This window comes from Pholis gunnellus (genome assembly GCF_910591455.1).
Source record: "Pholis gunnellus genome assembly, chromosome: 18".
NCBI classification, from domain to species: domain Eukaryota; kingdom Metazoa; phylum Chordata; class Actinopteri; order Perciformes; family Pholidae; genus Pholis; species Pholis gunnellus.
The window spans coordinates 10532972-10559109 of NC_136545.1; the positions used below are offsets into that span (position 1 = coordinate 10532972).

The 26138-nt window shown below is 42.5% G+C and overlaps 2 protein-coding genes across 3 annotated transcripts in view; one reads left to right on the top strand and one right to left on the bottom strand.

The window, feature by feature from the left end:
- Positions 1-2154: 2154 nt before the first annotated feature.
- dbh (dopamine beta-hydroxylase (dopamine beta-monooxygenase)) lies at positions 2155-14310 on the top strand (the record flags this gene model as incomplete). Its single annotated transcript, XM_079179413.1, has 12 exons — positions 2155-2532; positions 4851-4997; positions 5734-5991; positions 6393-6569; positions 9357-9459; positions 9728-9894; positions 10045-10188; positions 11451-11489; positions 11950-12009; positions 12126-12253; positions 12625-12784; positions 14197-14310. The coding sequence occupies 12 exons, from the start codon at positions 2155-2157 to the stop codon at positions 14308-14310; spliced, it is 1875 nt and encodes a 624-aa protein (XP_079035539.1).
- Positions 14311-14833: 523 nt separating this feature from the next.
- Positions 14834-26138, bottom strand: part of sardh (sarcosine dehydrogenase) — a 36649-nt gene continuing 25344 nt past the window's right edge. For both annotated transcript variants that reach the window (XM_079179610.1, XM_079179611.1), the window contains exons 18-22: positions 22965-23058; positions 20967-21129; positions 20680-20848; positions 19615-19750; positions 14834-17318 (exon numbers count right to left, since the gene is read on the bottom strand). In XM_079179610.1, the coding sequence (XP_079035736.1) occupies positions 17190-17318; positions 19615-19750; positions 20680-20848; positions 20967-21129; positions 22965-23058 (691 nt within the window). In that variant the 3' untranslated portion in view covers positions 14834-17189. The remainder of the gene's footprint in view (positions 17319-19614; positions 19751-20679; positions 20849-20966; positions 21130-22964; positions 23059-26138) is intronic.

Consider the following 26138-nt stretch of genomic DNA (forward strand, 5'->3'; position numbering starts at 1 on the left):
GTGTGGTCAGCATGGTCCTTTGTAGCCTCTGTAACCACACCCAACAGTGATGTCACTGGGGTACACATGTACATCCCTGTAGCAAAATAAGTTGAAACACTGGAGGTCAAAGAATAATAATAATATCTTTAAAGAATAATTAAACACATTTTTGAGCTGTTAACCCACAAAGCTCTAGGCTACAGGTTGTCTCCGTGTCTCAAATAACTATCTTCCTTTAAACCTCTAAACGTGATTTGCATTGATTGCTGTTTCTTTACGCTTGATGTCTTGTTACTTTCTTCCGGGTTTTCATTCCAACTAAAGACTTCACCCACTGACAGCAATCTTTTAAAGGTGCTCAATAAGGAATTCAGAGCATATTTATTGTATTCCTCCACTTGGCTCTCAACATGGCGACGGCTGAGCCGGCGGATCACAGCTCAACAGCCCCGGGTCTGTAGACAAAGCACAGAGAATCTCAGATTACAACACACATAGAGGGAGAGCGACTTCATTCTCTGATTAGGGAGACATTACTCCACTATATCTTTACATAGTAAATAGCTGTTGGCTGCTACATTAATGCTCTGAATCCGGTTTATAGAACCTTTAAGGGGAAATAAACATATCAATGAAATCACTTAGTGAAATAACTTAGTGTAATCGTCTTTTTCACTGCAGACATTTGACTTGTCATAGTAGGAAAAGCACAGGTGTTACTAATAACATTTCCGACAGCTCGGTTGGATTCAAGAATCCCAGTAAGTCACGAGAGTGTGACATTGAGGCAACATGCACAATACCAGGATCCTGAAACTGAAGCAGCTCGATGGAAAACAGCCATCATTGATTGTATTTTACTGTGACATGTCAAAATATCCTGTGTGTGAAAAGTGCTTTTTGAAAGCTGCAGGGTGTTGGATTGGTGCCTATGTGATATTGGTTTTGAGAAGTGCTACCATATACAAATACACTGTGATATAATCAGACTGCATATACAGATTTATATTCATACACCCTTTCATAACCCTTAATGTTGGTTTTAATTCTCTTTTTAATAAATGTATCTGTGTTTTTATGACTCTATGAAAATGCATTTCCTCATTTTGAACTTTAATTAATTCAGATTTTCTACAGTTCTTTGTTTGACTGTGTGTTGTTTTGCTCTACATCCTGATTCTGTGTAAAGTCAAGCTCCCTGTTTGTAATCTTTTTTTTATGCCGTATTGATTCTCAAATGTGTGTAGAAGGCGGGGACAGGCCAAAGAGCACAAGCACACACACTTTTCTACAGGGGCTTTACTAACCTTTTAATCCAACCCCGAATGTGTCCCTCTTGCGTTTGAAACCCACAATTGACACTTTGATTAGGTCTTCTGCCGCCTGAGGCGGTGGCTTTAGGAAATGCATCACTGCCTTGTTTTCACCTCAACAGTTGCTTGCTGCCCCCTGAATCCACTTTGAATCACAAAACAACAACAAGCAAGGTGAAAGTTATCGTGTTTGGAATACTTTCTGTCAGGAAAATGTATGATGCATGCTCACCAAAGCAACAAAAAAAAGACAGAGATGGAGCGAGCAATAAAGTTTAGTTAGACTAAGCAGATTGTCGTTGATAATGTCCATGGTTGAATTAGGATCAATTAGGGGCGGGCAGATGTGCAGAATCATGGTTGACCCCAGGGCTTAAAGGATACAATCCAATTTTCCTCAACAAATGTAATACTGTTAGAGTGGATAAAAACAGACAACTCACAAGGGAGGAGTCTCTTAAAAACCAGGGAGGGCGATGAGACAGAGAGAAACGGAGCAGTTGCTCAGAAGAAACAGACAATACCCACAAGGGCTTGAAAACAGAGAAACCTAAAGACAGGAAAGATTAGTGAAACTCAAACTTTTCAGAAAACAAGGGCCTGGGAGGATAGAAAACATGAGAAGAAAAGAATAACCAACCTCACCTGCCCACTGCGAGGGAGATACTGAGTCTACTGTGGCCAGAGAGGAGAGCAGACAAAACCAGTGAGTGTTTCAGAGTTGAAACTCTTATAGAACTGCAGCATTGTAACTACAGCGCTGATGACATCTTTTTTTTAGACTCTGGCTGAAGAACCTGAAAGACAAAACAGAAGTGAAACTTTGCTACCACACTGATTGAGATCCATCATTTAGGCTATGAGAATCTGCAATAAGAACCTCCGCCTTCAGGACATCACCATCATGTACTTCACAGCCCTGGCTGCTCTAATGGTCATCTTGGTGGCTTCGTATCAGGCGCCCACCAATGCTATCCAAGTGTCCGGCCTAAAATCAGCCTCCTCCTCCTCCTCCGGCCCTCTCCCACCTCTCCCCATGCCCTTCCGTGTGCCCCTCGACCCACGCGGGGATCTCCAGCTGGCCTGGAACATCAGCTACGCCGACCAGGAGGTTTACATGGAGCTGAGGGTGGCAGACATCAAACACGGCGTGGTCCTGGGGATGTCCGACCGCGGGGAGCTGACCAACGCTGACCTGGTGGTGCTCTGGGACTCTGGAGCTAACAGCTACTTTGGGGTAAGCAGGAATTTGTGCTATCTGTAGAATCTGTCTTACAAATTATTGAATTTAAAAGAATTTGGGGAGTTAAATCTTGCCTCTTAAAAGGTGTGGATATCAAGCAGTTTTCTACACAAGGTGTAAAATCAAATAATTTTCACTTTCTTTCTCACTCACTCGTCAAATTCATAAAAGCAAAGGGATTACATGGAAGTCCTTAAGGAATGGAGGTTTCCCTCATCTCTCTGTGGTCCCCGAGGCGTGAGATTGGTGTTTTTGCACGAGGAGCCGGCGGACGGCTTGCTTCATGATCACATAGTCACAAAGGATGTTATCGGCCCCTGCTAATTGGAAATCACTCAAACTGCACTAATAGCTGAAGTTCTTTGGGGAATCATTAGCGGTTATTAGCATATCAAAATTGAATCCTGTGATGATTAAGATGTGTAGAATGTCTAATTTTCATTTAGCCACACACAGGGCTTTAACAAATATAAGATTTCTTTTCCCTCTGAAATTTCCTGAGAAAAAAAAATGATATTGCCATGAAAATCCCATTTACCTTCCTTTTCATTTTGTCTATGCGGTTTGTATGGAAATAATAATGAGAAGCAGATCTGATCTGCTCTACTTGATCAGTGTCGCATTATTAACATGAGAACTCAGACTGTATGTGCCAACGTCTCGTTGGTTGGTTGAATATATGATGTTTGTGCAGAAACCTGCAGAATGAAAGGCAGGGTTCATTTCAGGTTTAATTCACAGCTTTTTAAGTCTAACTTGTTCTTCTTTAACGACCGCTAAAATATAACATATCACTTACTTTCATTGATCACAGTGAATCTCGGTAAAGAACGTTAACCTACAAAATAAATCATTAACATCAACTACAATATGAACTGAGAAAATGTTGAATGTAAAACAAACACAAAACTCCAAAATGTAGAAAGGAGTGACATCAAGTGTTGGTGCCTGCAGATTTCTCCTGCTCTTGTACTTTGTTTCGACCATGGACTGCGACAGAATGTATTAATATATCTTTTAATGATTATCGCTATAAATGGAATAAAAATAGAAATATAAAATATATGAGATAACTTCTGTCACGGGCTCAGATATGAGATTCTTTTTTAAACAAAGAAAGGCCAGACAACTCCATTAACGTTTTATCGACTTATTCAGCAGAGATAAAACACACAAAGAAGAAATCTCTGCTGTGAATCTCTGCTGTGATTAGATCTGAGGCCAGAGGGAGCATCCAGAGGATACTTTCTATTGAATGATGCACATCAGAGTTTCAGGAAAGATGGGGGTGACATATACTTGTGTCTCATAAATCTAGTCTGTCCCTTTATGCGAGCACATTCATTCCACATGTTGCTATTTCTAGAACAGCACTGAACAAATTAGACCTCCAGTAGGATAGTGAAGTACCTTTGAGGTACAAGGGATACTTTTTGATTTGGATACATGGTTTGGTTTTAGTTTTGTGCCTTTTGTTGCTTTATAATTATTGTTATGTGATTAAATGTAAAGTATTTAAATAATACAAGCAAAAACTCTTCATTGTTTGGTGCATTTTCAAGGCTTAAAACTTCAGAATTATAAAAAGATAAGACCTTCTCTGTCAGCCATCTGCAGGTTGTAGCTAGTGTATTCTGTACTCGCACACAAAACATACACTGTATACTGCCCAAATCTTTTTAAGATTTATATATAATGTATTTATTTTGAAGATCGTTGTCTTCAGAATCTTTTGCAGTTTGTGTGGAACAGTTACATAAGAGGGGCCGAGAGGGAGACAGAAATACAGCGATCTTAGGTGCTATTCTGGACAGATATGAATGTGAGAAACATAACAGAAGCAGATAGACTGAGCCGTTGCAAAGCCTCCTGGCAGAGACGTGGATCCTGAACACCGGGTTGGGAAGGTTTCACAACACGAACCGCCGTCACTGATTTCTTTGAAAGCAACTGTTTGGGCTGGAGTTAATCTTAAAATTAACAAACAATAGCAACATCACTTTTCCTCTAGTTGATGACATTCATTTAGCAAGTAAAAAAAGCTTTATTTTGTGTCTCAATACATGTTCCCCTATAAACATTTTTTCAGATAAATTCAACTACTGGTTGTTTGTAGCTGCCCTTTTTATTTAGAATGCTCTCCCACCTGGTTTGTATGGACACAAAGCTCCCCTGAAATGGGCCCACTACTCCACTACTCCACTTCTGGGCCATTTCAACATCCTCTAAAATAGTTTGTTGAGAGACACCATATATTTATTGTATCTACGGGTTTGATCTGTTAAATTGATGACACGTGTCTTCTCCTTCAGGATGCGTGGAGCGACAATGAGGGTCACGTTTCTTTGGACAGCCAACAAGACTACGAGTTGATGGAAGCCACACACAAAACTGACGGATTCTACCTGCTTTTCAAGAGACCGTTCAGTACCTGTGATCCCAGGGACTACCTCATAGAGGTGTGTAACATCTTTCTTTCCACACTGTGTGTGTCTGTGTACATGTCAGGGATGACGTGTCTAATATGCACTTATTGGAGAAATTTGGTTACGCCTCTGTCTCTCCTTTGTATCCACTATTTTGTAGAATCTTGAATTTGCAGATATTAAAAGAATGTTCCCCAAAAAATGACACAGCTGTTACTTGTGTTGCACGGCCTCAAGACAAAATCCTGTCTGTCAATCCTGAACCGAATGAAGCTGACAGTTAACAGGTGGCGAGAAGATAACGCGTCAGTAAGGTGGGAAAGATGGCGTTTGAGTGCACATGCGTGTAACATAACGACATAGTGTGTTTGTGCTGTACGTGTTAGTTTGTGATTGTGTACGTGTGTGTGTGTGTGTGTGTGGGAGGGAAGGGTGTGCGTTTGTGATATTTCCACTGCTGTCTTTAGTGCATGTTTTAAAAAAAAAAAGCAATGAGAGTGATCATGGTGGAGACCTCGTGGCTTCAGGTGTGGACTGATCAGCACAATTTCCACTGAAGCATTCAATAAAATGATTATGGTTTCCATGGTGCTGCATCAGACCTCTAAGTTGCAGACACAAAACCAACGGTCATCACCATGACAACATAATGAAAAGTTCTGTTTGCCATCCGAGACTATTCACATGAAAAACACGACTGCTGCTTGTGCTCTGCATTGCAGACATCATGCTACATGCTTTCCCTTCTGATTGTTTCGTGATTGGTCAGGAGGGAACGGTGCACATCATCTACGGATTTCTGGACGAACCGCTCGCCTCGCTGGATCAGCTGAACCTGTCCCGGATCCACACGGGGGTTCAGAGGGTGCTGATGCTGCGCCCCGACACGCCGTCGCCCACCCTGCCTCCAGACGTGCAGACGCTGGACGTCGTGGCGCCAAATGTCATCATCCCAAATCAAGAGACCACCTACTGGTGCTTCATACAGACGCTGCCGGAAAACATGCCAAAGAACCACATCGTGATGGTAGCTGATACGTGCCTCTAAAAATGGAAACACTTAACATAGAGTTTTACACAGTAAAGTGGGTGTTTTGGATGGAGACTGTGCACACGCTTCTATTATTGCTCCTTGTTTACCGCAGCTGGGCCTAACAAAACAATGTCATGGTTAGAAAAATAAATCTAAGAAAATGTATTAACACAACAAACACATCCCCTCACATCCTTATAGCTTTCTCTCAGTGTCAAAACGTAAAGTATTATAAGATATGAAAGCAATTGCACAGTATGTTGCATTTAATCAATTTCAAGTTTTTTTTAAATATTGTCTGAGGTAGCAGTATTGAAGAGCACAAACTCACTTTTTCACTTGTTTCTTTTTTCCATCTCTCTCTCTCTCTCTCTCTCTCTCTCTGTTTCTGTCAGTATGAGTCAGTGGTAACTCCAGGTAACGAGGCCATCGTGCATCACATGGAAGTGTTCGAATGCTCTCCGGATATCCGCGACGTTCCACAGTACAGCGGCTCCTGTGATGACAAGATGAAGCCGGGCAAGCTCGACTTCTGCCGCCATGTGCTCGCTGCATGGGCTATGGGTGCTGAGGTATGATGGGGAAACAGACGCCCACGCACATCTCCTTACTTCTGTCCGTACGGGCACCTTCCACTGACTATGTTCACTCCCCGTTCCCTGAAACAAAACAAAAAGAAAGAAGTATTACAAACATATTCTCACCACTTACCTGAATATAACTTTCATGATGCCAATAAAGCCAAGTCCTAAACCGCCCCTTGAAGATGCAACAATCAACCCCACACAAACAACGTTAGATAAATCAGAATAAACACACGCATTGACGTGTTTTTAATATACACATTGCAGGTGTCTAATTGAAAAAGAGTTGGAATGAATCTTGATTTTGGCCCTGTCCTCGTATCCATTATGAGAGATAAACAAATACTCCTACGCAAGTAATATTCAAGCCTAGAACAGCAAGCAGAAAACCTTGTAAAGAGGATCCCACACGCAGCACCAAGTCTATTAAGAGCTCGGAGACAGTCTGTATGTGGGAAGTAAACTCTCAAGCAAATATCCACAAACTGGTTTGCACGGACACTCGGCACAAACACGAATGAAAGCCACAAATGTACGTACATCGGTAGCTTAGAACGAGGCACGAGGCAGAAAAGGTTTCATCATGGCTGAAATTTAGCAAGTTGGACAACGAGGTCATGTCCACGCTGGTGTCCTCATGGTGAGTATTTTACAGGTTGTCGTCTGTATTCGTAAACTGTGTTAAATGTTTTTTTTAATATTAACAATGGATAAAACGACGACATGTAGTGTGAAACGGGTTATTCTCAGTGACAAAACCCATGAGAGTTATCACCCACAACATACCTGCCCACAACCTCCTCCCTTATCAGTGTCGTTTCTAGTCACAGCTGGCAAAAAAAACCTCCAACTCTAATTAATCCACTGTACACTACAGCAGCTGTACAGTGGACTTCATCAGGTGGTCAGAAACACGACTCCGAATGAATGCTAATGTTAGTCTGGTGTGCTGTAGTGTAGGCAACTGTTTGCTAACATTGTTATAAGGTAATATGTCAAAGTTGAGTTACGGCTTATTCAGCTGCCCCCAAGTGGCCAAAACAATCCGTTTGCTCGTCAACAATGCTCATCAACCAGCTAAAAGGTGGCAAACACACCTGTTTCTTCAGCCAGCCAGTCAGTCAGTCATCTTTCAGGCATTAAATCACCCCACTTATGTTCCACGGCAACCAACCAGCCGGCTGACTAAGCAAGCAGCCTGCTGGTCACATAAAGCAAAGAGGACAGGGAACGGTGAGCATGTCACCATATTTCTCTGCTCCGCTCCCCACTGTATCACAGCCAGCCCGGTCCCTCTCTGATTGGATTATCTGCCAGCCAAACGAAAAACAAGCAGGATGCCTTCTGTGAGCCATGAGCTGTGAAGACAAGATTAGGTGGGAAATATTCAGGCCTCTTTCATCACTTCTTAATAGTGTTGTTTCATTCTCCCCGGCACCGCATCAGAAGGGAACCGTGGCCCTGCAAAAACACAAAACAAGAGAGACAGAGGAAGTTTGAAAGAAGAGGGAAACAATGGAGAACAACTGGAAAAAAAGACATGTCTCTACGGATTTTACTGTTATGACATTAAACTAGATTAAATTGAACAATTCTCTCTTCCATTACAAATTGTGTCTATCAGCAGAAGTGGCTTAAGGTGGTCTGAAATGGTTGAAGACACTGATGATGAAGCAAGATTAAATCAAGTTTCCTTGATAAAAGCATGGAGGTTTGACGCTCATGGGGCCAGCAGAGACTGAAAAATGTATTTTTGCCACGATAAGCAGAACAGTTCAGAATCCAAGGAGCAAAGAGGATGAAAAAAAAGGGAAATATACCTCACGAGTCCAACCAGCATCTCGGAGGGCGCATCCATATGAGAATACAACTGTTCCCTGCAAAGAAATGATCAATAAACATTGTTTGAGCCAGCTCATAGATCCCCACACAAGGTTCTCAACAAGGAACAGAGATGACTTTGTGTTAATAATCAGTTTTCTCTACCATAATCACTTCAAAATCTCTTTCTGTCTTACAATCTGTCCCGGTTACAATTTTAGAACCGGTGGGTGGTTGGGAGTTTGTGAGTGGGCATGCCGTTATTTTTAGCAGCCATCACCAAACAGTTTAGAGAACCACAATAGTAGAGCTGTCGAGGCAATCTATTATCTCTGCAGTGTGGGCAAGAAGACTGATAATTGTGATTCTTTGGGTGTACCACTTTGGTGAGATCACATTGGTGGTTTGAGGGGAAGCCTGTAATTGACTATTAAGACATCCTACGGTGGGTGAAATGAAAACTTTCTCATCTGGAAGTTTGAGGAAAACCTGTCAAGACTCCAGAGAGACTCCATGTTTCACATAAATATACATCTGGGTGGCTTCTTTTTGTGATCCTCTAACGTCTGCCCCCAAAAAGGAATGAGCGCGGATGCTAAAGAAACGTTGTTTTCAGCTCCATCCTTGTGTGTGTGTGTGTGTGTGTGTGTGTGTGTGTGTGTGTGTGTGTGTGTGTGTGTGTGTGTGTGTGTGTGTGTGTTCTTTCAATCTCCTCTAACACAATGCCTAACAGAATTGAAAAACAATCCACAAGTTATTCTGGCGCTATAAAATGTAAAATATTTGTAAAATACAGGAATAAAAGATATGCACCTGTATTTTGACAGCTCTCAATCATCTGTACTGCATGTGAAGAAGAGTCTTTGCTATTACTTCAAAGCAGCTGCGTGTACATGAGAGAAACACTGAATGATGTATGTGTGTGTGTGTGTGTGTGTGTGTGTGTGTTTGCAGGCTTTTTACTATCCTCCTGATGCAGGGATGCCTATGGCTGGATCAGGCTCCTCAAGGTTCCTTCGTCTGGAGGTCCATTACCACAACCCTCTCCTTAAATCTGGTACATACAGCACACACTTATTTGACGTACACTTGAACTCGAGCACATGCTGTAACACATGCCCTCTGTCTTTTTCCTTTCTCTTTTACACACACACACACACACACACACACACACACACACACACACACGCAGCAGGATTCTCTGTACCTCTCCTCTTGCTTTAGTTATTTTCTGTTACGATTGTGTGCATGTGATTTTAATATGATCTACAGGTAAACTAGTTGTTTGTTGCATATTTTAATCTTCCATGATATTCTTCACGCAGGCCGTAGGGACTCATCGGGGATACGGTTGCATTACACCCCGAGTCTGAGGCGGTACGATGCAGGGATCATGGAGCTGGGCCTTGTTTATACTCCCATCATGGCTATCCCACCCAAACAACACACCTTCTACCTCAGTGGATATTGCACCTCCAGGTGTACCCAGACTGTACGTATACAAAAAACAAAGAATGCTGGGCGGATATTCCAGCTGGCGTGTCACATATTTCTTCAGGTTTTGGTCCCTAAAGCACAAAAATCCTGGTTGGAGCTTGACCTTAAAATGTCTGTTTCTTTGTCCGTCTGTTTGTCTATCTAGGCTTTTCCTCCAGGAGGAATCCATGTATTTGCGTCCCAGCTGCACACCCACCTGGCGGGGCGTGGGGTGAGGACAGTTTTGGTGAGGGGAGGCAAAGAGCTGGAGGTGGTACAGGAGGACCAGCACTTCAGTACTCACTACCAGGTGAGCAACAGCATGGCTCAGTTTAACCCTGAAGAACTTGGAGATCTACCTCTGTGTGTTGTATCTTATACTGTATTAGATTGTATCAAAGTCAGCTTTACTTCATATCACACTGAGCCGTGTGCCACTGGGACAAAGATTATCCTCCGCTTCCACTGCACCTTTTAAAAGAAAAGAAAGCTCCCACCTCATTAAAATAAAGGCTTAGAATTTGTCGTTAATTTTACAGCAGGTGACCCATATAGGTTTTAGAAGAACAAGCATAGGTACATTATGGCAGGAATTAGTTGCAGAAGATATGTTAAAACCCTAGAGTTTTAAGGAATTAAGTAGGAAAATATTACAGTAGTAGTCATTTGTAGTAGTTGTTACTCAAACAGGAGTAAATATACAATACTGTGAGCTTTTATTGGAGCTCTTGTGCAAAATACGTTAATCTACAGGAAGTTATAGACCTACGATCAGTCACAATTATAGCAGGCCTCATAAGGTATAGCACACTATATTCTTCATCAGCAGGACAGCAGCATGAAATAATGAATGAAAGAAAAGATCAACTTAACATCGGGTCACAACTGATAAACAACGACATTAACATTGTTGAGAGACAGCAGACAACATCTGTTGTGTTTTTTTAATGCACAATATCCTGGGGCAGGTAGACACACACATACACACACACACACACACACACACACACACACACACACACACACACACACAGGGCAGAGAAGGACATCTGCTAGACCATCTGATAAAATCTCCAGCTGCTGTTGATGTTAGACTAATCTGAGTGTACCTGTGTGGCAGTGCTGTTTCAAATCCTGCAGCCTCATTATAGGCATATGAAGACTTTATCAAACCATTCGCGGCAAAGCTAACAGACCTCCCCCCCCCCCCCCCCACACACACAGCTAATAACTGTGAAAGCTGCCTCTAAGGTAATCATCAAGAGCAACCAGTGTTTCATCTTGCTGTGTATAAATATATAAATAAATCACAAAGTGTCCAATAATGCCCAAACTTAAGATGCTAGAGAGGGAGATGCATTGTAAAAGTGTGTCCAGTGGTAACAAGGAATTGTATTATTAAAACTAAGCACTGTTTTATTCAATCCACTATGATCATTGGCATTATTTCTAATCACATCACAGACTACAGCCTAACTTCTAGGTTTACTGTTCAACAACAAGAATCCCCAAATTGAATGTTGGGTGGATTTTCATTTTAATGTTTTTCTTTTTTGGTCATCTTTCTTACAGACGATCCGAGTTCTAAAGAAAATGACTAATATTTTACCTGTAAGTATATAGTTGATCTCTACGCCTGCATTTGATAAAAGCAGTGACTGTTATATGTTTTAGTTTTTCACTGTGCAGATGTTACATTCAGACAAGAAAGGGAAATTACTATTCTGCGAGCTTAGCCAACTAGGTCTGAATGGTAGTGGCCCAGATGTAGTTTTTTTTTTTCCTCCCACTGCATTTAAAGTATTGAATTAGAATACCTCACCGCTGCATAAGGTGCTTAACTGGAGTGGAAATAGGGACAGGCTGTGAAATTGGTGCTGTGATAGGAAGTTCTCAGGAGACAGAAGACAAAACTGCAGCAGCTGAGCTCCACACAGCAAAAAAAAAAAAACTGCCCACTTGCTCTCTTAAATTACTAATTTTCTGTGAGTAATCTTAAATTCTCCTCAGTGGTCTTTGCTAAACATAAAAAGATGGTGACCTGCTGGTGTGTTTGTGCTTGATCCTGCAGGGAGATGTTCTCATAACAAAGTGTACTTATAACACAGAAGATAGGAGCAAGCCTACAGTGGTAAATTCACCTTGAACACTGCCAACAGCAACAGAATCTCTCCTCTCTAATACCTACATATGCTCTTTGTATCTACACCTTCCTCCACCTCCATCCAAAATCTCTTGTGTCCTCAGGGAGGTTTTGGCATCATGGAGGAAATGTGTGTTAACTACATTCACTACTACCCTCGAACTAAGCTGGAGCTCTGCAAGAGCCACGTTGAACCAGAATACCTGCAGAAATACTTTACCTTCATTAACAGGTAACACAAGCACAAACCACCTCTCTCTCTCTCTCTCTCCCTGAAATCTTGTGCTTGTTCCCCATGACCTTCAAACTTTTTTCATTTTGCATCCGCCCCTCCATCTCCTGTGTGACTAAGCAATTTTGGGGTTTCAGCATGGCATTCGCCCCTTCCCCCACTGCCCTTCACTCCCGAAAACCAGAGATGTGATTACTTCTTTTAATCTCGGAAAACCACATGCTTTGTCCTTTAAAGTGAAACTGTGTTCTCTTAATGCCAATTCTAACTGCTTTTTTCCCCCCCTCCAACCTATTCCTCCTTTCTCAATCTCCCTCCGCCTCCTACTTTTATCGACTTTCCTTCAACCTCTCTCTTGCTCTTCCCTCCAGGTTCCACGGAAAGGACCAGTGTGTGTGCGGTGAGGTTGGTGTGACGGAGCAGTATTCTCAGCTACAGTGGGATGCGTTTACTGGAGAAGTGCTGGACTCCCTTTATAATACAGCCCCCATCTCCATGCACTGTAACCAGTCGAGTGCACACCTCTTTCCTGTAAGTCCCCAATCACACACACTACAAACGACTAAACCAATTAAACCAGTTCAAAGACAGACTAGCATCAGTTGGACAGAATGGTCTGATCATTTGAACGGACAGCTTGTTAACTTGTAATATACACACTCGAGCACGCACGTGCACTCCCGTGCATGCACGTCTGTTTGTTCTATTTGGATCAGAGCAAATAAATCAATTAAACTCAAAAGATTTATAGATGCCTTGATCAAATTTATTTTGCAAACCAGGCCAGATGCAGACGCACTGACTCCAGCGTGTGAATGAAAACATTGAGAGCACAACGGTGTAGCCTAACATAAAGTCAGCTGGTTTGGAAACCAGGATGAGGCTCATGAAAGGACGCGTATACTGCTTGATCTCTTCAGAAGCGGATGCTGTCAGGAGCATTCATTTTCATTTATTTCATTAACTTCAACAACAAAAAGTGGCATGTATTCCATTAATGGAGCCACCACTGGAAGGCGGATGAAAGACTACAACCGCTTTGGGTGAAGCCATCATGCGTTAAAGTAATTCAGCAGCCAAGGGTAAAGTCAGGCTCTCACAGTGTTGTAGCGTTTATACTCCATATAAAAGGGCAGCAGAATACCTAGTAAGGAATGACGAGCGATGCACCAACTACAGGCAGGAGCTCTTGCAAAAAAAGGGGATTTTTTTTTTAAACAAAATGGTAAGAGGCAAAAAGGTTCAAGGACAACTTGCAGCTGAAATCAACAACTGAGAGCCACGGCCTCTCAACCTTTCTGCAGCAGACAAGTGACCGGCACTCTACCCTCTCAACCCACCGTCTGCTCAGGCAAACGGCTGAGCTACACGGGTACAAAGCATTCAAAGAATACGCAATAACATTTTAGATTTATTAGTTATCTCGTACGTTTAAATATAGCTATAGACACACACACACACACACACACACACACACACACACACACACACACACAAGCACACCAATTTTAACAGTTTTAGCCTTCCTCCCAGCACTCGACAGCGTCCAACCACCCACTGCTTGGAGGACATAACGATAACAATGCACACCTGTTTCTACTTGCACTGAATGAGATGAACAGCAATGATATCGCAGGCAGAAAGTAATTGATAGATGAAACTGGCAAAAACACTGAACTGAAATTGATAACTTCACACAAAAACACTGCTTAACTGGACCTTGTGAAAAGAAGCAGCGTTTTCAGTTTTAAAGCCATGTGCCATAAAAAATACAGTCAAAACCACAAAGAAATGGCCTCGAGTGTATTTTTCAAGGATATATTGTTCTATAACAACTGTGCAGTTATCTAATAAAAACCTGCAATTTAATATCAAGGATACTACACGTTTTTTTGCCAAACAACTCATCAAACGTCACCAATATCATAAATCTGTTTCTCCAGGGAGAGTGGGACAAACAGCCCGTACCGGCGGTTACCTCCATCCTTGAGAAACCTCGCTACCCTTGCGAGGGAGGAGCACATCCCACCAGCCGACCCCTTGCACCTGCCGTCTGAGCGGAGGAGGCATCAGGGCAGGCTTCAGCCCAACGAAAGGGCCCCTGACCTTAGGAAGTTAAAGAAGCTCCATGTGAGTTTGCAGAATTTACCGCTGTGTTTGGGGATAGAAGACGTCCTCTTTTGGGTTTTCTGACGCCCGCTGTAATTATATGCTTGTATCCACAGTCTTATGTTATTATCAGTACACACACATGAATGATAATCCTATTTATATGTCTTGTTTCAAAGCACGGTACAAGGACTTGAGAATTGGGATTAGCATGTAACGAACCAATAAAAGTGTGACTAATGAATTGTTGCTTGGGACAACAGCGTTAACTTCTGCTGCGTTATTTAAAAGAAAATCATATTATTTTGCTACTCTTTCACATAAAATAAAGAAATAAAAAGACTTCCATTCTCAATCATCACTTTTACAGTTTAAAACTGTAATTTTCACTCTGTTACTCTACATGTCCCTGTGTGTCCTTGAATTATTATTGTGTGTTGAATAATAAATGTCACAAAAAAAATGTTGGCAGTTAAAAGTTTATTAAAAATAGCTTTAGACAGATTCATTTTAATGGTCATGTTTGTTATTTGAACTGGTCAAACAACTCTCTTAAGACATTTCACATTTAAGAATCAACTTCGCCTGCTTTCCATAATCAAGACTTCTGCGATATTCACATCACACGATAGAAGGAAGAGAAATTCTGTAAAGCTGAAAAATACCTTTGGACAGAAGTGACAGTGTTTTATTAGTCTGCTTCACATTTCCCATAGAAATCGTCTTATTAACCTGAGCCACGACTGAGAACAACCATTTCAATGATTAATATCCTTCTGGGCTGAATCAATGAATCATTCCACATTAGTAAACATTTTGTGCTGAACGTGCAGCAACACAGCAAGTAGTAGCCATACATACAAATACCTTCCTCCACTTCAACACACACTTTCTTTGGCTGCTGTTCGCACAGGGTGAGCGATGAACTTTGGTTTATGTTAAACCTACACCTAAACTGTGTTGGTGCAAGTGGATATAAACACAAGTATAATATATGAAAAAATATGTTTAACAAAAATTAAATTTAGCAATTAGCTTGTAAACTGATGTTTTAAATAAAAATCTTTAAATCACTGTCATAGCTGCATTTAAGACATGGATTAGCTATCAAGGTCCTCAACTCCTGATTTCAGTTTTTAACAGAGCTACCTAGCTGGCAAACCTGTAAGCAGTCATAGTTTTAGTTTGTATGTATACACACACACAGTGTGTATAAAGACACCATCAATTATTAGTAGTAGACTCAGTAAATTATCAAAGTAAGACCCGCCTCAAAGTACCTATTTCATCGATGTATCTTTCATTACACAAATTCTACAAAACAGTCCTGCCATACTCACTTATCCACTGTACTACGTTCATACTTTGAGTTGAAAGTATTAGGAGGCCAAGTTGTTGTTCAATGTGTTGCTCCAACACCTCCTAAAGATGCTTCACTGTAAAAAGATTCAATTATGCCCCCTTCTGGGAGGGCTATAGTGTGAAGCCAACACATCCTCGCTCCAAACTCCTTTCACGGTTAGTTTAGCAGAGGACACGAACACTGGTTTCCTGGATGAAAGTCAGATGTTTGTTTGACCCTCGAGTTCGATTTAACAGCGATACAACACAAAATGAGAGCTCTTAAGAATGCCTGAATTGGTAGACAAGTCTTATAAATAAAATGCACAATTAAAAAAAACAAGAGAACAAGAGAATCGAGTTTGCAAACGGCAGCGGCTTAACGCCGCAGAGCACAGCAACAGGGGGCAGGGATTAGAAAACAAGGGGATTCCATCTGTAACAGCTGCTTTCTGATAACTCCCCGTCTTTCCCCGTCCTTTTTCTCCAGCAGTGTTTTGTCCCCGGCTGGTACTCTGTGCCTCAGGGTGCTTTTTTTTCCTCCCTTCCCCTCCAACTCTGATAAACACTGTCTGCCCAAGAACCAAAGAAGCCAGTGAAACCCTGTTTTTAGTCATTATTATCAGGACAAACATCAGTCACTGTAGTTTGACTCAAACTGCTACAAGGGTTAGTGTTAACGTTTGAGCATAGCTGTATTCCCTAACATGATTATCTACGGCCTCATAGGATACATTTGAAAAGAAATATTACAGCACTGCATCATAATACAATAGAGTGCACTATGAGGACATAAATATAATGCCAACCTACTATTAGCCTGTTGCCTAATAAAAGTCACGCTGCAGTTTTCTCTTTTTAAGTACACAAAAGCCCTGGCCACTAATTGAGAATTTACGGTATTTACTTTATCTGTTACTGTTGTCTTAGACTTCCTAATGTATTTAGTGTTATGGCTTAAACATGCTGAATCAGCTTAATTTGACTGTTTGAACAGAGCAACTATTGTTCAGTTTAGTTTTTGTTTCTAAAGCTAAAGATTATTCATATGCTGTTAAGATCAATCAAGGAATCCAGTTAGCTGGATCACAAATGGTTCTTTTCCAGTTTATCCAGGTGTAATGCGAAAAAAATGTTGATTACTGGAGACAATAAGAATTAATTTGTCTTTATAGTAATGCTACTCACAAGAGAAGAGTGTCGCTCTCAAACCCAGAGAGGGTTTAGAAATGTGGAGCTAAATATCAAAACACCAGATTCAAACCAGCACCTTTTACCTTCCCCTCCAGTTATATTAAATCCCAGATATAATCTTTAAAAAAATAATCACATTTTCAGACGCATAGTAATGACAGCGAGTCCAACGTGTTCAGAGTGAAACGGCTGCATCGGCGCTTAGAAAAATAGATCACAGTTGCAAAATGTGCACCTCTCTCAGCCTCATTCTCCAACCAGAGTGTGTTTTCTTCAGTTCCCGTGGTCCTTCTCAAGCATAGATGCCCTTGATGCGCTTGTTCTCAGGGTCAAATGGAGACTTGAGGTGGGCCTTGGCCTTGAACGTCACTCCCATCCTCTCCAGTGTAAACTCCCCGCTCTTTATGAAATCGGCACTCACCTGATAAGGAAAGGAAGAGTTAGATCAGAGGATTAAAAAGGGGAGGGGGGGAGGGAATTTACATTTTTGGGAGCTGAGGAGACGATGGAGATTAAAACAGAGAGCGAAAAAATGAGATGACCAATTAATCCGCACTCTTTGTGAAAATAAGTGTCCCCGGCCGGCGGAGCACTCCAGAACGGACAATTTCACGGCGTTCATATCCGACAGAAAAGAACGGCGCAGGAGTTATAAAAACGCTGAAAGCAATCCATTCACTCATGAGTCAATGTCAGCTCCCTCGTAACCCCGAGAGCTCATTTTCACTGACTCCCTCCCTCTTCCCTCCCCTGCAGCTCTGCCACTGATCTGTCACTCTTTCCTTCACACACACACACACACACACACACACACACACACACACACACACACACACACACACAGACCCAGAGCTCCCTCTCATCCCCCCGCTTGGTTTTTACTACTTCCATGCTGAAGGCTGCAGCCACTATAACTATTCTATTAAGATACAAAAGTACACCATGATTCTAAAGTGATTTCACAGTATATCTAAACCCAACTTATACAACACGATGAAATATCGGTGTGCTAGGTCCAAGGATTATGCAATTTACGCTGGCAGCTTCACCAACTTGATGTCAATAGTTTGTTTTACTTCATTATAACCGTCGGCTCAGCTCACAGCAGACCCCACTTTAGGCAGCCCTGCTTCAGATTAAGCCAGCTAAATTTAAAAGGCACAGTGACATCAAAAAAATACATCCTATGTGCCTGTGTTGAATGCCAAATACTCTCATATCAAAATACCTCTTTTCTCTTCCTGTAAAACACAATTTAATACAAAACTGCATTTAATCGTTAGCGATCCAATCACATACGAGGAACCTGATTTAAATCCCTATTGTTATTAAACCCTGCCCACATATCCCACTTCACTGGGAAATACGTTAAAGATGCTATATCTGCTGTTTCACTGTGACTTGAATGAATTGACTTCCTTTACCAGCTTGCCCAACGGTATTTGATGGTGTAGTGCACACGAGCTTAACAGTACGTCCACTTACCTTTCAGTGAGTACATTCACTTGTCAAACCACTGAAGCATGTACAGTACTCGGTCTGACACCCAATGAAATTGGGGGATACATTTTAATGGTGTACTGTACCAACTTCCTTAGTTACCACGATACCACAGAGCGGTGAAATGGTGAATTGAAAGAGAAAACACAAAGGAAGGAAGGAAGAGAAAGAGATGGAGAGCGATCAAGCATACAGAGGAGTGCAGACACTTGTATTGCTTCCTATACGCAGGTCAGTTTAAGAGAGACACTTGTCACTCACACTTACTTCTGTTGAAGCCGGTGATGTGATTGTAGGGGATGTGCTCTGTCGTACTGAGTGACAGGAGACTAGATCCCTCAGACCTGTCTGTGTGTGTGTGTGTGTGTGTGTGTGTGTGTGTGTGTGTGTGTGTGTGTGTGTGTGTGCGTGTGTGTGTGTGTGCGCGCGCACACATATGTGTCCGCATTTGAGTGAGTGCGTTTCCAGACTGAAGTGCTCGACAAAGCCAATGGTCTTTCCGCTTTGTTTTGCATTGCTGGTCACGACTTGGGGATGGATATGAGCGCACACACATACACCAGGGCACACATGCTATCACACACACATGTGCACGCAGTGTGTGTGTGTGTGTGTGTGTGTGTGTGTGTGTACTGAGCACACACTCCTACTCAAACAAATCACAGAAGTTTTTTTTCAAAATGTTTTGCCTTAAAGCACAACACTTCAACCAATATTTTGTGTGTCTCTTGCTGCTTCCATCTTTCTGTTTGATGTTCCATCTGTTATTCTGTGTGTGTGTGTGTGTGTGTGTGTGTGTGTGTGTGTGTGTGTGTGTGTGTGTGTGTGTGTCTGTATTATTATCGAGAGAGAAACACACCAACAAAAACTGTATGCTGGCCAATAAGACATATTACTCAGTGTAAAGTGAGTGGTGGGACATGACTGACAGCCTGAGGCTATGATAATACCTAAAAAAAGAGACGGATGCAGCTACCGGCTTACATTTTGAATAAACACGACACATACAGTACTTTCTTTTTCTAGTTAAGTGTATGTATTCATTCCAATCATTAAGACAACTGAGAGCTATGGTGTACCCAAGCAAATATAAGAAAATTAGGAAACAAATTAGGAATTAGGAAACAAAACGTATTAAACACAGAACCATAAAAGAGGCAAATGAAAGGGATACAGTGTGTAGGTATACTGTATGTATAAGTCTTTAAGGCCTTTACCACTCCTCCATCTGGGTTGCGGATGTATCCATATCCAATAGTTTTGTCGACAAAGAAGCCATAGTCAGAACGTCGTAGGTGACCAACAGGAGTGCCGTTACGGAAAACAGCCTCCAGACCGAACATCGGTACTTTCCTGGCGGAGAAGAAGAGAAGGGAGTGTTTCACCTCGTTCAAATAAACAACACACGTGCCCTGTTCCTTTCAGACACACTCACAAAATCAACTCATTTCATTAAAGTTGGACCTAATCCTAGAGCATATTTAATGAAATATGTTTTTATGTGCCCAGGAACATGTACAGAAGTCTGTTGACTTCGACTCCCAGCACAGCAGACTGACTCCCTCCCACACACACAAGATTCAATTGTATATACAGACGCGTACACACACATTCACACTTATCATGACTGTCAGGACTAAACAGAATGTGCCCACTCTGATCACATCTCTTTCACTAGAAGCAATGTTCTCTTGATGGCAAATTGCTGTCGACTTTGCTCTGCTCATTCGAAAGAGGTTATCCTCCATCTGAAGATGAAACATTAATAACAACCACACCACGAGTTAATGTATCTGCATCTTAGAATCTTAGCGAAGTGAAATATTTTGAATGTTTTATATGTTTTCGGAAAAGAAAATCTAATAGAAAAAGACAGAAATGTTTTTAAAATTTCAGTCTGGGCTTGCATTTACAAAGAATGTATTCACTTTAAATCTAGCATGTAAAACGTCTAAAAAGAAAAACACAGCAGGGAAGTTCAATAATGTTCCATTAAACCGCTGCTTGATCCTTTTACACAATATATCTGTGGCTGCACGTCTTACATTTTCTCACTGCACATTTGGAAAACGCATCAATATTAAGGATTTTCTCCTCTATGTAAGACCGTCGTCTAAACTATTTTAGGTTGTGGTTCTATGTAATCAATTTGTGTAAAATGTCTAAGTGGCTTCACTACAGGAAGCGTTTATAAAATGTACCACAGTGTTCACACTTTCTGCTTTTTCATTAATTTGCATTAATGTCTGTCTGGCGAGCATATAATCTCAGGCTTTACTGACTCATCAATGGTGAAGCAGACGATGCGCCTCCTCAGCCCCTCCTCCTTCTGTTTCTCCAGCCGCTCACGGCCCTCGAACGGGATCGAGCTCTTCAGTTTGCAGGTGAAGCCCAGCATCGACTCCAAGGGAGTGTCATCTGGGCGAAGGTCGGCGTGCCAATGTCTGTACCCTGATGAACAGGGGAGGAGAACGAGCAAAGACTTTAGCTGTGAGACGCACCAAAAGAAGAGCTGGACTTGTAGCTTAGGGTTTGTCATCTACAGTATTGGCTTCTTATTCTAAGTTACCTTTCTCTATGCTGAGTGAGTCGATGGCCCTGTAGCCCGAGTTGATGATGCCGTGCTTTGCACCAGCAGCCATGACAGCATGGTAGACTGGAAGGCAAGAGTCTTTGGGAATGTGCAGCTCCCAGCCGAGCTCTCCGACAAATGACAGACGCATAGCTCGCACCTGGAAGAGAGAGCGGCGGCTTAGAGTGATGGAGAGAGGCATGTAGAGGACCAAGCTGCCATGTCTCTGCTTGTGCTCAGTCACACACACACACAAACACTTCATTTTTAAAGGACCGGATCTGCAGTGCTTGTCCTGCATTTTACGAATAACAGCAGTTACTGTGTGCTGCTGCTGAAGAGCGAAAAGCAAAACGACAGAAAACGGAAGAAAATAATTGGAATGGAAAAGATGCAATGATAAGATAAGATACACACAGAGGGAAACAGGGAAACTTGAATCTCCCTTGAGACATGAATGTCCTCGGTTCTTTTAGTCCTGAAAGAGATTGACGGGGGTTAAGAGGTGAAAATGACGGAGGACAGAAAGGAGGAAGTGAAGTGAAAGAGAAAACAGAATAAAAAAGGAGAGCAGGGTGGTAGCTAGAGACGGGGCCTGAGAGGTGGAAAGAGGTGAAAGGTACAAGTTGATGAACAAGAAAATGCAGGCATACTGAAGGTAGGAAAGGATCCTGGATTTGTTATGTTTCTATTGTGACTAGAATACCAGAATGCTCAGGATGCAAAATGATATATAAGAAAGAAGAGTGAATGCTAAAGAAAAACAAAGAGGAAAAGAAGCGAGTGAGGAAATGTGAAAAAAATATAGTTTCCCCAGTGGGTGCTGTGAAAGCCAGGCCATCTGGCCAGCCAGGGATCACCCTGGGCCCCATATGTACGCCATGAAACTCTGGGGAGGACAGTAGGCCCACGCTTAGACACAACACACACACACACACACACACACACACACACACACACACACACACACACACACACAGGCGACAAACTTAAACCACACAGAAATACATGCACGCCTTACGCACACTGTCACTTACACATTTACCAGGCAAACATCAAACACGGACACACAGAGCACAGACACAAGTACAAAAATGCATATAAACATGAATTCATATGACCTAACATGCATGCCAGCACACTCGCTTCAACTGGCGTGTTGGGAAGAGAGAGAGAGAGTCTAATGAGCTATGAGGGGAGCAGAGGGCAGAGAGAGAGAGAGAGAGCTCTGTTCTCGCAGCAGTGCAGCCATTAAAATGTCACCCAGACGAGGCCAGCAACCAGCTGGAACGCACCACAAGCAACACACACACACACACGCACAAAACACTTCTGCAGAACTCTGAGAAGATGCGGACTGCAATCACCGGAGCGTTGCATAATTCATGCAATCGCGAAGACAGAGCGAGCGTGTGTGGACATATGTGTCGCTGCATGAGCCGGTACAACATGCTCTTTTTGATCCGAGGCCAGGAACAGTGTGGAGGTCAAACTGAGAGGCTGAGGCTCCGTCACCTTACGGCATGATTGTTTGAAAACTGAATGACAAATACAGGGAAGTTTAAATACACGATCTCCCCAGTGCTTGTAAACAACAGCGGATTTACTTTTTGACTTTTGACCTCAGGGGAGGAAGTAGAAAGAGATAGAAGGCGGAAAGAGGTTGAGAAAAACAAAAAGGTGTGGACGGACGTGGTATCTAAGTCACAAGGACGCCTGAGACATGCCATCTGTCCCCTCTCTCTCTCTCTCTCTCTCACACACACACACGCGCACGCGCACGCGCACGCGCACACGCACACGCACACGCACACGCACACACACACACACACACACTCTCAGTTAACAGAACCTTTGAAATAATTTAAAAAAACTTGACAGTATTTCTTATATTTAACTAGCACTCAGTGTTATTTTGAAGCTCATCCAATTATTGTAGAAATGAGTGGAGGCACCGAGTGAGTGTGTGTGTGTGTGTGTGGTGTGTGTTTTCACCTGATGCCCTGCTGCGTTGACAACTTTGTGGGTAGAGAAGGCGAAAGCTTCGTTGCTCAGGTCGGTGTCCAACACCTCTTGCAGCACCTCTCGGCTGCACACATAAAAGGGAAGACACAGAACCAGTGGTAGTCAATATTTTTTTCGTCTGCACCTGTGCACCTGGTGTGGTGAAAGATACTGTATGCTTTTTGATCCTCAAATGATCAGACTTTCCTTTCTCGACATCTTAAATATTTTAAGAAAGCCCTACTACAAAACTACGGGAGTACTCATTATATTTGATGTAGAAACGTACCATCTCTCCTTCTCCCACAAACAGACAGGCACACACGTACACTGAAATCAATATTACATAAAAATGAGTCAACAGAAAAAAGGGACTAAGTTTAGCTCACTTTGCTTCTTGTGTGTTTGTGCGTGGGCAGGTAGAGGCCTTTTCTGGGAGATATTTTCGCAACAGTGTGAAATGAAGCCAGGGTTGAAGATATTTGGGGAAGGGGTTCAGGTTACGTTTGTGTGAGCTGTACATGTTTGCGCATCTGTGTGGGTGTCCCGATCAATGTGGTCATAGCTGGATGAAGAGAGGTGTGTATGAGGGTATAGTCGTATGTGAAGAAAACATTTCTTGCGTATACAATATGCATGCATCTTCCAGTATGATGCACCGGCTAATGTTCTCTTCAGGCTGTCCTCCAATTTCTGTACTCCTTTAAGCATTGCTTTGTTCACTGAACTCCCAAGACCAAGAGCAAGGCCAATTAGCTATATATAATCACTGAATTGCTCTGTTTGTGTGTGTGTGTGTGTGTGTGTGTGTGTGTGTGTGTGTGTGTGTGTGTGTGTGTGTGTGTGTGTGTGTGTGTGTGTGTGTGTGTGTGTGTGTGTGTGTGTGTGTGTGTGTGTGTGTGTGTGTGTGTGTGTGTGTGTGTGTGTGTGTGGGGATGGGGAAGGGAGTCTTGCAACCACCAATTTGTTTCTCTGTCGTGCCACTTAACTGTGCCTCTCAGCTGTGGCTCAGAGGACGCAAACATACACAGCGCTTTCTTGCAGGATATCATATCATTTCATATAGTATAAATGTTCATAACTACAAAGCCAACGATCAAGCACACAGTTTCACCCTTTGGAGAGCGCTGCCGAAGCTGTGTGAGCGACAAAGATCCAAGTCTAGAGACCCCCCCCCCCCCCCCCCCCCTCTCTGGAGAATTAGTGTGAGACATCTCTGGGAGACAAACGCATTTCCATAAACGCTGTAATTTCCAATCTCCTCAAACTTTAAAGAGATCAATTTGCTTCATAAAGGAAACAAACCCCAAACATCGGAGTCGATTTTCCGCAATTCCTCATATGTGGCAGAAACAATATGAAAGATCTGAGAATCATTAAGGCACTGTGCGGAGGGAGGCAATGTAGATGCTAATCTTGTTTATGTTGCTGACATGCACACAAGGAAACATCCACTGATGCAAATACAAACACTCACAAGCCGAGTGCGCTTCGGATGCTCAGCAAAACTCAATGAGCTCCATAATCAACATCCGTTTATGCATCTGTGTATCAATAATGAAACACACACACACATGTATATATATATATATTGTATATATATATTGTTCTACTGCTGCTAGTGACGCACTGATTTCTGGTTTGACGTAAGCAATAAAAGCGAGAGGGACAGGATCTGAAAAAGGGGAAGAGGACACTGAGAATAGGCAATTGAGCCGAGAGGGAAGACTGGGGAGGAGAGTTTGAGAACGAGCTGGAAAAGATCTACAGAGACCTGAGGATTGAGAGAAAAGAAACTTAACAGAAGATGAGAAAAAGCCTCACGGAGAAGAAATCGACACAACCCACACAGAGAACAGAGTGGCCTAACCCTGCTGCTGGTAAGAGGGAAGAACAAAGATGCAGGGCGGCGGGGTTGGGAGGAGGGGAGGTAAAAAAAAGGGAAAGAAAAGACAGATGAGGAGTTCAGAGAACGAGATCGGGAAGAGGTAAAAGGTGGCCCGCCTTGCTGTCAGAGTGAAGCACAAAAAGGAAAACTGCAAGAAGCGAGAAGAGAAGGGACAACTTTGGACTACATCCCATGCCCGAACGTGCAGCACCATTCCCCTGAACTATACACCATTTCTCATCCTGAGATGAAGAAATCGATGGACGGTGGCTCTGATGGATGAGAGGTCAAACTGGAATACTGTGACATGTTCAGTATCGTTTTTTCTGAAAAAATGCCAAGGCTCCAACAAACAGAAGCTAAAGGGAGAAAAGCACCATCACTACTTAATCCCTGGTCGTCTCAATGCAGGGATCTGCAAACTGTATAACTTCGTGAGACCTAATGTGAATTCTGTTTTTGACATTTAGTCTTTGAAGATCATCACTGCAGTGTTTACACTGGGGAGTCATCGCGGCAGACGCTGCAGGTGAAGAGATACGATTCTAATATCATGTTGAGCATAAAGAGCAGAGTTTACAGTTGAGAGGCCTCAGATATTATCTCTACTGTGATTCTACAGTTATTACAGAAATGTTCTAACAAAATATCCAAGTATAGCCGAACCCGATTGGAATGACATTAGTTTTACAATTGAGTGGGAAGTTAAGCAATCACCAAAGTTGTTAATAATGTATCCTCTGGGGACCATGGATACATATGTACAAAATGTCATGGCAAACCCAAGTGTTGGACGACCGACTGACAGACTTTGCCATCTATAAAAAAAAATGATCAAACCAAAAACTACAGGTTCAATTGGAATCATGTGGCATTCAGGATCCGTACACAACTGAACCCAGTGGCTCTTCATATGTTTGTAACAGGTCCCGCTATGACGCAGGTTAGATAGTAACAGGTCCTGCCGTGGACCTAACCAACCCAAGGTGTAAACTGTCGTTGAGGCCGAGAGCGCAGCTGCTCCGAGTAATCTTTATCATTGTCACTTACGCCGATGAAAAATTGATTTTAATTTACTTTGCCGGGTTCACAGCATCGTGAAACAGCCAACGGCTACACATTAAACTGCAGAATTACACTCTAACCTTTCTGCTTCCGTCTCCTGTTTTCAATCAACCTCCGTCCCTGTATTCTTTCACCTCTTAAGTCTTGGGAATAGGCACTTAACCCGCTCTCCTCTTATCGATCCAACAGCTCGTCTTTTCAGTTTCCCCCAC